General features: G+C 38.2%; 1 protein-coding gene across 1 annotated transcript in view; it reads right to left on the reverse strand.

Moving 5' to 3' along the window:
• LOC139938761 (transmembrane protein 116-like) overlaps positions 1-15,216 on the reverse strand; it is a 45,019-nt gene that overhangs the window by 23,627 nt on the left and 6,176 nt on the right. Inside the window, exons 2-5 of the mRNA XM_071934380.1 lie at positions 10,923-11,116; positions 8,911-9,018; positions 5,007-5,150; positions 3,976-4,080 (exon numbers count right to left, since the gene is read on the reverse strand). Of these exons, the coding sequence (XP_071790481.1) occupies positions 3,976-4,080; positions 5,007-5,150; positions 8,911-9,018; positions 10,923-11,015 (450 nt within the window). The 5' untranslated portion in view covers positions 11,016-11,116. The remainder of the gene's footprint in view (positions 1-3,975; positions 4,081-5,006; positions 5,151-8,910; positions 9,019-10,922; positions 11,117-15,216) is intronic.

Consider the following 15,216-nt stretch of genomic DNA (forward strand, 5'->3'; position numbering starts at 1 on the left):
TGCGATGAACATCAGCAATAATTGTCAGTAACCAAGCAAAGGGGTCAAAGATGGGAGGCATACAACAAAATGGGTTAAGAGCCAAAATCCCTGATTATGGTAAGACAGGGAAAGGTGTTTCAAGATAACAGGAAAGTTGGCTCAACTGACCAAACAGGAAAGAGGACGGATCGTTGGTTTGATAGAAGCCGGTATGTCGATTCGAGCTGCAGCTCATCAAGTTGGAACGTCACCAGCGACGGTCAGTAAAATGGTGGAATGGCTACCAAGCTCAGGGAAATGTGGACAACCTGCCAAGGAGTGGCCGCCCGAGTGTGACTTCTGCAGCAGAAGAAAGTGAACAAGTCCATCAAGCCTGACACCACTCTCGAGGGATTGCGACGCATCCTGATCAGGAAATGGCAGGGGATTGACCAGGGACAGATCAGATGTCTCGTTTGGAGTATGAGAAGACGACTCCTTGCCGTTAACAGTGATGGAGGACACACCAAGTATTGAGGACAGGATATCAGCAGTTTTAGAGTTAAAGATACGGCCATAAATTTCATGGTCAAGTAAACGAAACGAGTTTGTGTCTTTTGTCTTGATTTTGTCTGTGTGTGAGGCTTGTGTGAGTTCCCTTCTGGAATTGGGGTGAATAGGGGCTTTTGCAACTTTTGAAATTCGACCTTAAGCCACTCAAGTGCCCATAAATCCACCCAACAACATCGTAGCGCAACATAAGATGTGTCAAAATGTGCAGAAATTAACGGTGAATAGAAATGAATAATTATTCTTTGGCATACTAATTCAGGTTCCGATAAATCTGACTATTTGTAAGTGTTTAGATACTTTATTGGCGCAGTTTATTTTTATTTATGCCTTGGCAGACGGTAGGAAACACATGTAGGCCGGGACTTCTACTTTCGCTAAGTTGATCAAGGGGAGTTCACCTTGTTAACTTCACTGCCGTGGACAGATTCTCATTTGTTTTGACTAGCTTGCTTTATAACACCCCTTGCAAGTATTCTGCCCCCTCATTGGTTTAGAGCGCATCACATGACATGTCTTAGTTTTGCTAGACGATGGCCGTGTGATAGTGTGTCGGTTTGCCATGCCCTAGTCTGAAGACTAGCACACGGCGTGCAGTACCCAGACGTCCGTTGCGTGTACGAGGATAATAAATTAATAGTCTGTAACCATTTCGGACTGCACGACACTACATGCAGCCAATAAAGGGTTTGCAATCTGTATTCGCGTCGTCCGTGGATTGTAGCATTCAGGTCTGTAACTTAATAATAATAGCACAGTATTTAGAAATGTTTGGGATGTTATAAAACAAATATTGACTGCTTTTACTCGTGCAATGGTTAAAAACTATGACTACCTCGGTGATCCCCAAAGCGTTCTATTTTCCTTCGGCTTCGCCTCACGAAAATAGATCACTCCCGGGGATCACCTCGGGAGTCATAGTTTTAACCATAGCACTCGAAGCAGTCAATAGTTGTATACTATTCATCTTCAGGAGACGTATACATTGTTAATCCTCAGTAAATGAATTTTTAAAGTAAACCAGATTTCCATGATTGTCGACTTCAATCATCGTAACAAACCTTCACTTTGGCAATCTAGGACTGAATTTATCAGTTTATCAAAAACAAACTGACAACACAAAAATGATTGACATTTCACAGCAACCGGAAAGCACCCTGTGAATTTTCCCCTTAAAATAGACCTGTTTGTTTTTCTCAAACAACGTGGACTTTAACTGCGGTGCATTGTTCAAAAAAGTCCTCGATGATTGTTAATAAATGTGTAAATATGTACCTGGTAATTCTTTGTAACTTTGCAAAAAATTATTTGATTAAAACAAAAAAGGTGGACTTTTCCCTGAATATGCTGTTGCATCATCAATAGGTGGCAGCAGACTAGCCAGGTAAATCCATTGTTCTTTTTAATGTGTGCACACTCACAACAAACTTACCTGGTAAGTCTGCTGCCATCTAGTGTTCAAAAGTCTCAAATTGAACGCCATATTGTGGAGTCGAATTTTCACAAAAGAACTGAATGTGTTAGTTCTCAAAGTAAAAGGAAAACCACATAATTTTCGGACCATATTTATGCGGATTGTTATATTCTACTTTTAAAACATCTTTCTAACCATGCATTTTGTAACAAACGGTTTCAAATGTTTTTCATGGTCCAACTCACCCGATCCAAGGCAACTTGTCCTTTTAATATTTAACTAGTTTTCTGTATGTGTTATGAGTTGACGTATAATGGCTAGGAGCAAATGTCAACTAGTTTTCTGTATGTGTTATGAGTTGACATATAATGGCTAGGAGCAAACGTCAATGAACTTTCCAGCATTAAAAATAGAACGCAATATGTAGCACAAAACCACAATTTGGGCCCGTACCGGTACATCCTCTGACGAAATGTATTTTTAACAAATAGTCATGGACTTAAAATAATGTTTTAAACATTGTACGGGATTATTATTCAGACGTATTTGCAAACCAATAAAAGGGATGTCAATCATTCTCCCAGGATAGTGTCTGGGGCTTAAAACTTTAAAGTAAAGGAAAGTCTTAGTTTTGTTTTCCTGTCGGCTTTATTTAAAGGAACACGTTGCCTTGGATCGGTCGAGTTGGTCATTGAAAAGCGTTTTGTGACCTTTTGTTATAAAATATGGTTAGAAAGATGATGGAAAAGTAGAATACAATGATCTACACAAATATGCCTCAAAATTGAGTGGTTTTCTTTTTACCTTGTCCAATAATACGGTTCGCGACGTGAAAAGAAAACCGTGCAATTTTGAGTGATACTTGTGTGGATCATTACATTCTACTTTTAAAACATCTTTCTAACTATATATATTTCATAACAAACGGTTTCAAACGCTTTTTAGTGACCAAATCATTCGATCGAAGGCAACGCGTTCCTTTAAAGGCAAATTTCAAACGTATATAAAATGTAGATGTACACACAATAAAACCAACCTGTGAATATTTCATTGTAAAAGGTGGTTGCGTTTTTGATACACTGTCGTTAATTTGGAGTGGTTACAGTCCACGTCAGAAAAATAATCTCAATTGGAATACACAATCTGAGAAGCATTTCATGCAGAAACATTTCTCAAATTGAAAAGTTGGTGAATCCTCTCTCTTAAAGGCAGTGGATACTATTGGTAATTGTCAAAGACTAGTCTTCACAGTTGGTGTATCTCAACATACGCATAAAATAACAAACCTGTGAAAATTTGAGCTCATCAATTGTCGAAGTTGCGAGATAATAATGAAAGAAAAAACACCCTTGTCACACGAAGTTGTGTGCTTTCAGATGCTTAATTTCGAGACCTCAAATTCTAAACTTGAGGTCTCGAAATCAAATTCGTGGAAAATTACCTCTTTCTCGAAAACTACGTCACTTCAGAGGGAGCTGTTCTCACAATGTTTTATACTATCAACCTCTCCCCATTACTTGTAATCAAGAAAGGTTTTATGATGATAATTATTTTACTGCCTTTAAAGCACATTCTTTGGTAGGGAACCGTTTCTCAGCATCCAGTGTTCCCACTTAGTGTATCCCATCATAAGCATAAAATAACAAGCCTGTGAACATTTGGGCTCAATTGGTCATGGGAAATGATATAAAAAAAACACCCTTGTAGGGCGAATTTTTGTGCTTTCAGATAGGAATAAAAGACTTCTAGCTAGAAGTCTTTTATTTTATTGAGAAATAACCTCTTTCTCAAAAACTAGGTTACTTTAGAGGACGTCGTTTCCCACAATGTTTTATACGATCAACAGCTCTCGAATGCTCGTTACCAAGTCAGTTTTCAAGTTAATATTTGTTTTGAGTAATTACCAAACAAGTTCTTTCCCTTTAAACAGTGAGAAAATTTAGAAGCCGATTCGGAAGCTATGTTGATAGCTTTACATTTTGGTTAACTGCTCCCAAACCCTATATCTGAACAGGTAGTTGATGTCTTACATGTAACAGGGTCAGCTTCTGTACTCTATTCAGTCTATCCTTTAACCTCAGGTACACGTTGAGTGCATAGTTGATGGTCAGGAAGAAACTGATGACATTGAACATCTGCGCATGCATGGGAAAGAAAAAAAATACAAGGGGAAAAAGTTTTAAAAGTGTGAAATTGGAGCAAAATTAGTGAGGCAACATTCATAAAATTGAAGGCAAGATTACCAAGTCACGATGATATAAGTAAAAGAAATCCATAGCCCAATTTTATTAAGCTGTTAAGCAGAAAATGCTGCTAAGCAAATTACTTTGCAAAAATGTAAACTTGGCTGGTGATGATCTGTTTCTGTTAATCGACACTTTTTTTTCTGTGCTTTAGCAAATTGTTTCGCTTACAGGCTTTATGAAATTGGGCATTGATATTTATAAAGTGTTTGTGAGTGTCTGAAGATGCTATGGGGCTTCATGGATGCCATAAGAAAGAGTAATCAATAAGACAATCTCTTTATGGCATTACTAGACTTTTGGTATGACACTGCTCTAGAAATGCAAAGTTGTGGGTTCAAATCCAACCCAGGTAATATGCCTTTCACAGATTACGGGAGAGTACTCAGAGTACAGTGCTAACACATATCCAGGGCTGTATGCTTCGTTTTTTAAAGGGCAAGGGCACCAAGGCATTTTTTTCTTGGTAAAGGGCACCCTATGATGAACTTGCAATATTTGTACTGTGCATTTCAAGGGCACCAAGGCAGAAACCAGGGGACATGTTGCCTCCGTGAAGTATCAGGCCTGCATATCGTTGTATTGACACACATCACACGTGGCGACTGTGCCACGCTCACCATTTTTGTGGTCAATAACGCAGCATTGCCTAAAATGCCCACTTCACTGAATGAAGCACAATGACTTTTTCCACCAAAATAGCGCATCCAAGATTATTCTGATGATGACGTCAGGTGAATTGGTTCAATATGGGGTAAAACCAAAATAATACAACTTTAAGATAGTTTTGATTTAATGCCTGTTACAGAAAGACTTACCTCAGTAACTGCCTGGAGTACTGTGCAGATTTTGAAGCCTTGTGAGCCGGCTCCTTCAAATGGAATATTCCAGAGAATGGCCCCAATGAGCCAGCAAATTGCGAGACATAAATCAGCAACAGCGAGGTGGAACAATGGCCGAATCTGTCCATAGAAATCATGAAAATGTTTACAGATTGTAACATGTAAATATTATTAATATTAATAGTAGTGTTTAAATTCAGTTTGCTGTGATCCCACCATACTGTGTAAACTTTCAAAATACACACATGGTGCTAAACCTTAAACTGAATTGCTACATGTACAATAATACTATTAAAGGCAGTGGACACTATTGGTAATTGTCAAAGACTAGCCTTCACAGTTGGGGTATCTCAACATAAGCATTAAATAACAAACCTGTGAAAATTTGAGCTCAATCGGTCATCAAACTTGCGAGATAATAATGAAAGAAAAAAACACCCTTGTCACATGAAGTTGTGTGCGTTTAGATGGTTGATTTCAAGACCTCAAGTTCTAAATGTGAGGTCTCGAAATCAAATTCGTTGAAAACTACGTCTTTCTCTAAAACTATGGCACTTCAGAGGGAGCCGTTTCTCACAATGTTTTATACCATCAACCTCTCCTTTTTACTCGCCACCAAGTAAGGTTTTATGCCAATAATTATTTTGAGTAATTACCAATAGTGTCCACTGCCTTTAATATTGGTAGTAGTATAGTATCATTATTATTCAGTTTGCAGAGATAACACCAACTGTACAATGAAAATACTCTACTTTGCTGTCTAAACTTTTAAAATATACACACAGTGTAACTGCAAACTGAATATACATCAAGTACATTTGAAAGAGAGCTTTGCGGTAACACCATGTGAATATTTCTTTTTAAAGTAGTGTTGGTTCGGGGAAAAAAACAGTGTTTATAACGACTAGGCCTGGGCGAATTATTCGAATATCCAGTTAATGGCGAATAGGTTTTCCTATCCGTAACCGCGAATGCCTTTTTTTTCTTGAACCGGATATCCGCATAGGGCGCAAATACCTATTTACAAACCGGATAATTCTGTAATTACAACCGAGTAACCGGATATTCTTTAATATCCGAATATCCGCGGACGTCGGGCGACAACTTATATGAATGTTTTGTCTGAATCCTTATGAATTTTCTATTAAGACAGCATAAAACAGCATAAATTAAGTATTTAACTATGCTCACCTCCGTGAAGAGTTAAAACAATGACATTTCTGACGTAATTTGTTCAAAGATTACAAAAGTTTTCCTTCACGTAGAGTCAATCACGATCAAAAGAAAAAGCAAATCGCCATCTTCAAATTAGATCCGGTCATTTTTATGAATGAACCGAGTGACGATGTCTAAAACTAAAATCAATCCGCCCATAAGATCTCATTCACAAACGAACAGCGCCCTCTAGCGGCCCCCCCCAAAAAAGATTTTTTTTTTAAATAGCGCCCTCTAGCGGCGAAAAAACTATTCAAATATCCGGTTAATTTCGGATAGTTGGCCAGCGGTATCCGAATAACAAAATTTCACTATTCGCCCAGCACTAATGTACACCAGTGAACATCACTCAGCCATGGTACATGCGAATTTGTTGCATGGCACGTGGTTGGTTCTCGACCAATCAAACTTCACAGTTTCATACTGAGGTATAACAATTGAATTTTAACCATGCCACAGAATGGAATATTGCGCAATATTTGAGGAACATGTTTTAACTTGGTCAACAGGAAATAACCACTTTCCTGATTGTGAGTTGATTTCAAATACCACGCCTTAAAGGCACTGGACACGTATAGTAATTGTCAAAGACCAGTAATTCTCACTTGGTGTATCCCAACAATGCATTCAACAAAGAGTGAAATTGTTTGACTAAATTAGTCATTAAAGTAACAAGAAAAAAATGTTAAAAAAACACCCTTGTCGCACAAAATGTATGTTTTCAGATTCCTAGTGAAAAGCTTCAGGCCTGAAGTCTTTCTCAAATTTAAACATTCACGAGGAAATTCCCTCTTTTTCTAACACTTTGTTACTTCAAAGAGAGCTGATACCACAATGTTTTATGGGTCGTGCCAATGGTCCAAAATCATAAACCAGTTAAGTAAGACAAAATGCTTAGACATTTCAATGATCACAAACAAAATGAGTTGGGAACCTGTCTGACCCAAAGTACCTGTCTAACCCAAAGTAAGATTTGTTCCTGTGCTTAGCAGGTTCACTTCATTTTAAGAGGCTGCTTCCTTTTTTCTTTCCTCTTCTAAAAAAAAATAATAAAATTGATGATCTCGAACAATTTTTTTATTTATTAGCCCATCCAGCCGGTCTTTAATAATGTGCCGGGCAACCATTACGGAAAAAAAGAAAAAAAGGCCTTCCTCCTTCCTTCTTTCAAAAGGCAGGACGCTCCACATGTTTTTTTGGGGGGGAGGCCTTACACCCAAATTGTATTCCCTTAGGAGTGGCGTCACAGTTAACCTACGTATGTGTTCAAGATGACTCAGAATTTCCACATGACTTCTGATTAATCTCTAAAATTATCTATTAAAGGAAAGAGTGTGAAACTATTGGTTGCCTGGATAATGTTGAATCTTAAATGGTCTGTAGCACATACTTTAAAGCCATTGGACACTTTCGGAACAGGAAAAAAAAAAAAGTTCACAGATTTACAAATAATTTACAGGGTTTACAGAAGGTAATGGTGAAAGACTTCTCTTGAAATATTATTCCATGAAATGCTTTACTTTTTAAGAAAACATTAAAACAATATCAGTTCTCGATAACTAGACTTACGGATTTATTTTAAACACATGTCATGACACAGCGAAACGTCCGGAAACAAGGGTGGGTTTTCTCGTTATTTTCTGCCGACTCCGATGACCAATTGAGCCTAAATTTTCACAGGTTTGTTATTTTATATATAAGTTGTGATACACGAAGTGTGGGCCTTGGACAATACTGTTTAGCGAAAGTGTCCAATGGCTTTAAAGGCACTCAGTGACACTATTGGTAATTACTCAAAATGATTGTTAGCCCAAAAACTGACTTGGTCACGAACAATGGAGAGCTAATCATAGTATAAAATATTGTGAAAAATGGCTCCATCTGATGAAGTAACGTAGTTTTTGAAGAAAGAAAAAATATTCTCTATTAATTATAATTTCCATCTATTAAAAGTAACTTCTCACTCAAAAATTAAGAGACTTCAGAATGAAGCTTTTTTAGGCATTTGATAGCAAACAAATTTGTGCAACAAGGGTGTTATTTTCAATTATAATTAGAATTTGAGGTCTCGAAATCAAACATCTATACGCACACAACTTTGTAAAGACCATTCTCAATTGATGTATTCCAACATGTGCCTGCAATAAGAAACCTTTTGAATAAATTTGTGTACTTTCAGATGCCTGAGAAAGGCTTCCGGACTGAAGTCTTTCCCAGATTCAAGTATTTTAGTGAGAAACAACCTCTTTCTTGAAAAACTATGTTACTTCAGAGGGAGCCGTTTCTCACAATGTGTTCTATCTTCGAGTACGCGCTAATCCTCCAATCAGATTGGCAGAATGGAGTGGTGATAAAAACCTATATTGCATGGCTAATATCACTACCATGCATCTTGTGTGTTCTATGTCACTCGCCAAGTTTGCTTGAAGATAAATACATTATCACACGCACATGGAAATACGGAAAATATAGCGCGTCTGCGTCCCATATCCAGCTCTATATTTTTCCGTATTCCACTCGTGCTTGTGTGATAACTTATAATACTATCAACAGCTCTCCTTTGCCTTTTACCAAGTAAGTTTTTATGCTTGTATATATTTTAAATAAATACCAAACGAGTCCAGTGCTATTGAGGATGATAAAAACCCTTCTCAATTTTACTTACATCTGATGTTTTGATGACTTTCCTACACAGTGCGTAGATGATTATCGATAGAGATCCAAGAATACTCATCGATGCGAAGAAAGCATGGACATAATGAAGCATGTCAAGCTATACACATACACAAGAAAAACAAATTAAAACGATCTTATTAATTTTAATCACCCTTACACTGATTCTGAAGCACTGTTTACTCATAACTTCCATAAGTTCTAAAAAGAAGACTAACAAAAAATTCACCTTGAGGTATGTTTCTCCGAACCATGACCTATTGTCAATCAAGAGCAGATGTCTTACCAACAAGACCAGTGAGGGTGCAATTCCTCAGGAACAACATACATGTAGTGTAATAATATAATATTCATAAATACCTCAGACAGTTTCGCTATTCCTATTGGTGAAGAGCGCGTCACATGGGTGTATATAAACCTTTGTTTATGACCAGTAAAAAGTGTTGAAACATGGGCGTGACACGCGAGCTAGCACCTGTGCTTATAAGTTTCTTCATTCCTATTGGTCGAGAGCAACGGCCGCGACAGTTGTGCCACATCACGCGATACGCGCGACGCGCACAGCATTCCCTTATAAGGAGTTGTTTACCCAAGGGCGGCGGAGGGCCTTACCATTTCATAGCTGAAGGGGTGTTGTGTTGAAAGAAATCATTGAACAGTTATAATTTTTGCATTTATTTTACTTTCTGACCAAAAGTGTTGATGGTTTTTGACCGAAAAAGGAATGGGAATCAAAGTGTGTTGAATCGGTTTTCAACTAGTGGTTTAAACCCGCCAAGGCCTGGTTCTTGATAATTTACCTTGACTTCGTCTCGATAGAATTATCAAGAACCAGGCCTCGTTGGGTTTAAACCACTAGTTGAAAACCTCCTCACCACACATTGATTCCCTTATTAGTCAAACATTTTTGTATAGGGCTCAAATCGGGTTAGGGGGGGGGGGGTAATCCACCACAAGACTGCAGAACTTGCAGCTCAGAATCTTGACTGGATCAGAATTTAATTTACAAGACCAGAATCAAAATGAAAAGAGACTGGAATCAGAATGAGAACACAATTTCATCAAAACTGTTTTGCATTCGACCAAAAGCACTATAATGGGAAGATGTACCTCGTAGACTTACATGTTGTATGGGTGATACTCAGCAGGATTGAAAGATATTTGTGAGACTCAAACTCAACGTTTGAATTTTGTTTTTCTAAGACAATGATGTTGAATCGAAAAGTAAAAAGCAAGACCACCAGACTTGTCCTGTCTTGAGTTTACAGGGCAGACTCTAAAATCACCGGCCATAGGTATCAGCGATCCAGTAACACAAAAGCTCTTGACAATCCTTTAAAGGCAGTGGACACTATTGGTAATTGTCAAAGACTAGCCTTCACAGTTGGTGTATCTCAACATATGCATAAAATAACAAATCTGTGAAGATTTGAGCTCAATCGGTCATCGAACTTGCCAGATAATGAACGGAAAAAACACCCTTGTCACACGAAGTTGTGTGCGTTTAGAAGGTTGATTTCGAGACCTCAAGTTCTAAATCTGAGGTCTCAAAATCAAATTCGTGGAAAGTTACTTCATTCTCGAAAACTATGGCAATTCAGAGGGAGCCGTTTCTCACAATGTTTTATACCCTCAATCTCTCCCCATTACTCTTTACCAAGTAAGGTTTTATGCTGATAATTATTTTGAGTAATTACCAATAGTGTCCACTGCCTTTAAAGTGTGCCTTTTGCCTGGGTACCCTACAGGGTTCTGGAGCTGCAGCAGCGAAAACCTCTAGGCCTATTACATAACAATAATTGTTGGCATCATTCTAAATAAGCCTATTCCAAGGCATTTCACTTCAGTTCGAGAGATCAACTCATAAAGTTCAACTCCAATAGTTTGAGCCAGCCTGAAAATAGTTTTACCTAGCCTGAAAATCTGACATCACATTTCCAGAATTATAAATAACGCCAGACACCAGCCGGACTGGATGTTCGAAAGTTAAAAATACATACTTACCACTTCTTCTTCCCTTGACGTATTGTAGCATGGAGCAGTAATCAACTCTTTAGTCACCATGGGTGCTGAGCTTGAACGTAGTTGATTCATCATCGTTGCTGCTGCGGTAGGATTACAATCCCTTCATCTCAGCATCAACTTCATCCTTGGGAAAAATGCTCGTTGGCATTCAGCAGTCCATGGGGGAAAAAAACCTTATGAGAAAGAACAAATGATACCAAGAAATACATGTTAATGTGGAAGTGTCGTGGCTGAGCGGTTCAGAGCACCAAATTCAAACTCTAGTGTTTCTGCATTGCTCCGTCTGTCAGAAGAGCTGTAAGGCTGCTGGTCCCATGTGTTATGTAACGCATTTTAAAGAACCCAGAGCACTTATCTTAAAGAGAAGGGGTTTGCCCCGGTGTTCCTGGCTGTGGCTGCTGTATATGCCGTACCACCTTGTAATCCTTATGAGGTGCTAAATAATTGGGGCTCAGAATCACTGCAGCAATACCCTATCTTTCTGAAAGTTACTCATCACCATGTTTGGTAGATACGTGCGCTATACAAGACTTTGATATACTATTACTATTATTATTATGTAATGGCAAGCACGGTATTTTGTTCTTGTATAGGGTTTAGATACATGTATTGTTGATGCTAATCAAGCAAAGTGATTTTTTGTGTGGCGACCCAGGTTGTTCATGTTTTTATTTTTTTGAAAAGAGTGCATTCATCTATGCTTTATAGGCACTGGACACCTTTGGTAATCGTCAAAGACCAGTACTTGTATTTTATTTTGTTTTATTTTATTCAACATCCTATAACTCAAGTATTCTCTCTTGCTGTATTCCAACATAAAATAACAAATCTGTGAATATTTGAACTCAATTGGTCATCGAACTTGCAAGAAAATAATGAAAGAAGAAACAATCTTGTTGCACAAAATTTGTGTGCTTTCAAATGCCTAATAATGCCTTTAATTTTGTACTTGAGAAGGGGCACGACCATTTTCCTTGAGCACTTCTTTGAGGAAAATTTGTACTTGATCTTAAACTTTGCAAAGGGAACCACAGCAAAAGCAAATGGAAAATCGCTTGGTGCTCTGTACATATTAGTGTAGCATTGACCCCAAACCCATGAATAACAAGAAACACATATTGTCCATATCCTGTCTTACACATGGACATGTATACAGGTACTAGTCGTCAGCGTCATTTATAGCTTTTCATACCGTGGGGGAAGTGGTCTTGGTAATTGACTGTGCATTACATTTAGCTGACTCATCAGCTGACTAGTCTAAATAGAACACCAGGGGTCGATTTCACAAAGAGTTAGGACTAGTCCTAACTTATATACGTAGGACCAGTCCTAGAAGATATACAAATTGCATGGATAGTCCTAAGTTAGGACGAGTTACTCCTAACTCTGTGTGAAATCGACGGCTGTACATATTGGTGTAGCATTGACCCCAAACCCATAAATAACAAGAAACACATATTGTTCATATCCTGTCTTACACATGGACATGTATACAGGTACTCGTCAGCGTCATTTATAGCTTTTCATACCGTGGGGGAAGTGGGCTTGGTAATTGACTGTGCATTACATTTACACTGTTTAGTATAGCGAGGATGGGCTCTCATCGTCTGACAAGTCTAAATATAATACCAGGGGTCGATTTCACAAAGAGTTAGGACTACATGTAGTCCTAGAAGATATACAAATTGCATGGATAGTCTTGTTAAGACGAGTAACTGGTCCTAACTCAAGATAAGACTAGTCTTAACTCTTTGTGAAATCCACTCCTGGCCTTGAAATAATTCCCAAGGCACCCACAAAAACTTCCGTGGTGCCCTGTGCTTTTTTTTGTGGTGCCCCTTGCAAACTTTCAATACAAATTCAAATTTTCCTCATACATGTATATATATGGATGCATCGAGGTTGGGCTCTGCAGCTGACTAGTCTAGAAACAACACTGTGCCTTAAAAAATAACCAACAGCTCCAACAGCATGCAATTGCCTTTGTGCTTTTGTTGTGGTTTCGTGCAAAGTTCCATACAAATTTAAATTTGCTCAAAGAAGTGCCCTATAAAATTGCCATGCCCCTTCAAGAGCGAGGTTCAAGGCTTGTTGAACTCCACTGGCTCCCGATTAAAATGTGTATCGCATAAAATTCAATCTCCTCACTTTCAAAGCACTTCATCTCCAGACTAAACATCTTAGCCAAATTTAAATATACAGTACACGTAAGCACAACAAAGCTATGGTATCAGGGTCACCAGCCAAACTTCAATGTCACATGCAAAATTTGTGACTGGCATCCCGCTAATTTCTGTTGAGCATAAAGTTGCTTTTAAGCAATATGTTCTGCTTTAGTGAAAGGATTTGGGTACTTTTTCAAAATGTCCACAGATTTACATTAAACTTACAGGTTATGAAGATACTGATAGTGGCGAAAGCTTCCCTTCAAATATTACTAACTGAGGTTGTGTAGTTTTTGAGAAATGGGTAAAACAAGTTACAAAATAATTTTCGTCTAAGGAAGACGAAAATTATTTTAGCATGTAAAATCCCGTTAACCAGTTATGATATTATACCAAAACCATAGCATAACTGGTTAATAAGTTTTTACATGCTAAAACTGAGACAAAATTCTTTTTTTTACTCATTTCTCAATAAATACAGCACCCCAGTAAGTAAAACTTCAAGGGAAGCTTTCTACTATCACAATCTTCAAACTGTGTAAGTTTAATGTAAATCTGTGGACATTGTGTATTGTGTTAGGAAAAAGTACATAGACCCTTTGAGCATAGTAGCTCAATAGAAATTGAACCCATCTTCTTGTTTTCCGCCAAGTATTAAAATTATGAAGTTCTTCAATATACCTTTTAAAAAGCTTTAAGGTCATGTCACGTGAAGCAAATTACAGGAAAATAGTTCTAGGCAATCCCCAAAAAGAGAATTAACATTTCATTTCCTGTAGCAAGCACTGCAGTTGGTTGCCTCCAAGTTGCCTGTAAAAGTGGCCCAAGGCCCTTTAAGTTTGTATCAAGTTGCATTTAGTGTACCTTTACATTGTAAAGACTTAAAGGCAGTGGACACTATTGGTAATTACTCAAAATAATTATTAGTACAAAACCTTACTTGGTAAAGAGTAATGGGGAGAGGTTGATGGTATAAAACATTGTGAGATACGGCACCCTCTGAAGTGCCATAGTTTTCGAGAAAGAAGTAATTTTCCATGTATTTGATTTCAAGACCTCAGATTTAGAACTTGAGGTCTCGAAATCAACCATCTAAACGCACACAGCTTCATGTGACAAAGGTGTTTTTTTCTTTCAGTATTATCTCGCAAGTTCGATAACCGTTGAGCTAAAATTTTCACAGGTTTGTTATTTTCATGCATATGTTGAGATACACTAACTGTGAAGGCTAGTCTTTGGCAATTACCAATAGTGTCCACTGCCTTTAAGAAATTACTTGTAAAGGTTGCAGGGGTCGAAATTGCCACTAGCCCGCTAGCCCGGGACTACCAGATTTACAGCCGGGCTACTCATTTTTCCAGTTTGATAGCCCGACAGGCTAGTGGAAAAATAATGCAAAAATCATCATCACAAACAATAAAGAACTATGTTATTGGTGTATTGTAAAGTTTGAGCCGTGACGCGAGACATGTGTCTTTCGGGCTACCAAATCAGGGCTACTAAAAATTATTGGTCACTAGCCCTGCTGACTACCATGGAATACACTTAATTTCGACCCCTGGGTTGTAGTGTAACACAGCCGCATTCTACATCCTGTGGTTTAAGCTCAAGGTAAATTCTGCTGGTCTTTCTTAGTTTCAAATTGTTGAAATTTCTGGATATAAAGGTGTCACGTTTCCGAAAGTCACTTTGATAAACCAGTATCCATGATATTAAACTAAGGAGTACATGTATGAGTACCAGCAGCCAATTTCACAAAACTTTGGGCAACTGTACTTTGTAAGTCAACTGGAGCAAGTTTATGGCATAAGTTTCGCCATAAACATTGAGCAAGTGGACTTACGCAGTTGCGTCAAGTCACTTTGATAAACCAGTATCCATGATATCAAACTAAGGAGTACACTGTACATTATGTATGTGTACCAGCAGCCAATTTCACAAAACTTTGGGCAACTGCGTAAGTCAGCTGGCGCAAGTTCATGGCGTAAGTTTCGCCATAAACGTTTAGCAAGTGAACTTACACAGTTGCGTTAAGTTTCGTGAAATCGGCTGCTGGGCTCAATTTCAATAGGATCTGGGCCTTTGGTTCAGAGCAACATTTTAAAGGC

This window comes from Asterias amurensis, chromosome 6 (genome assembly GCF_032118995.1).
Source record: "Asterias amurensis chromosome 6, ASM3211899v1".
NCBI lineage: Eukaryota > Metazoa > Echinodermata > Asteroidea > Forcipulatida > Asteriidae > Asterias > Asterias amurensis.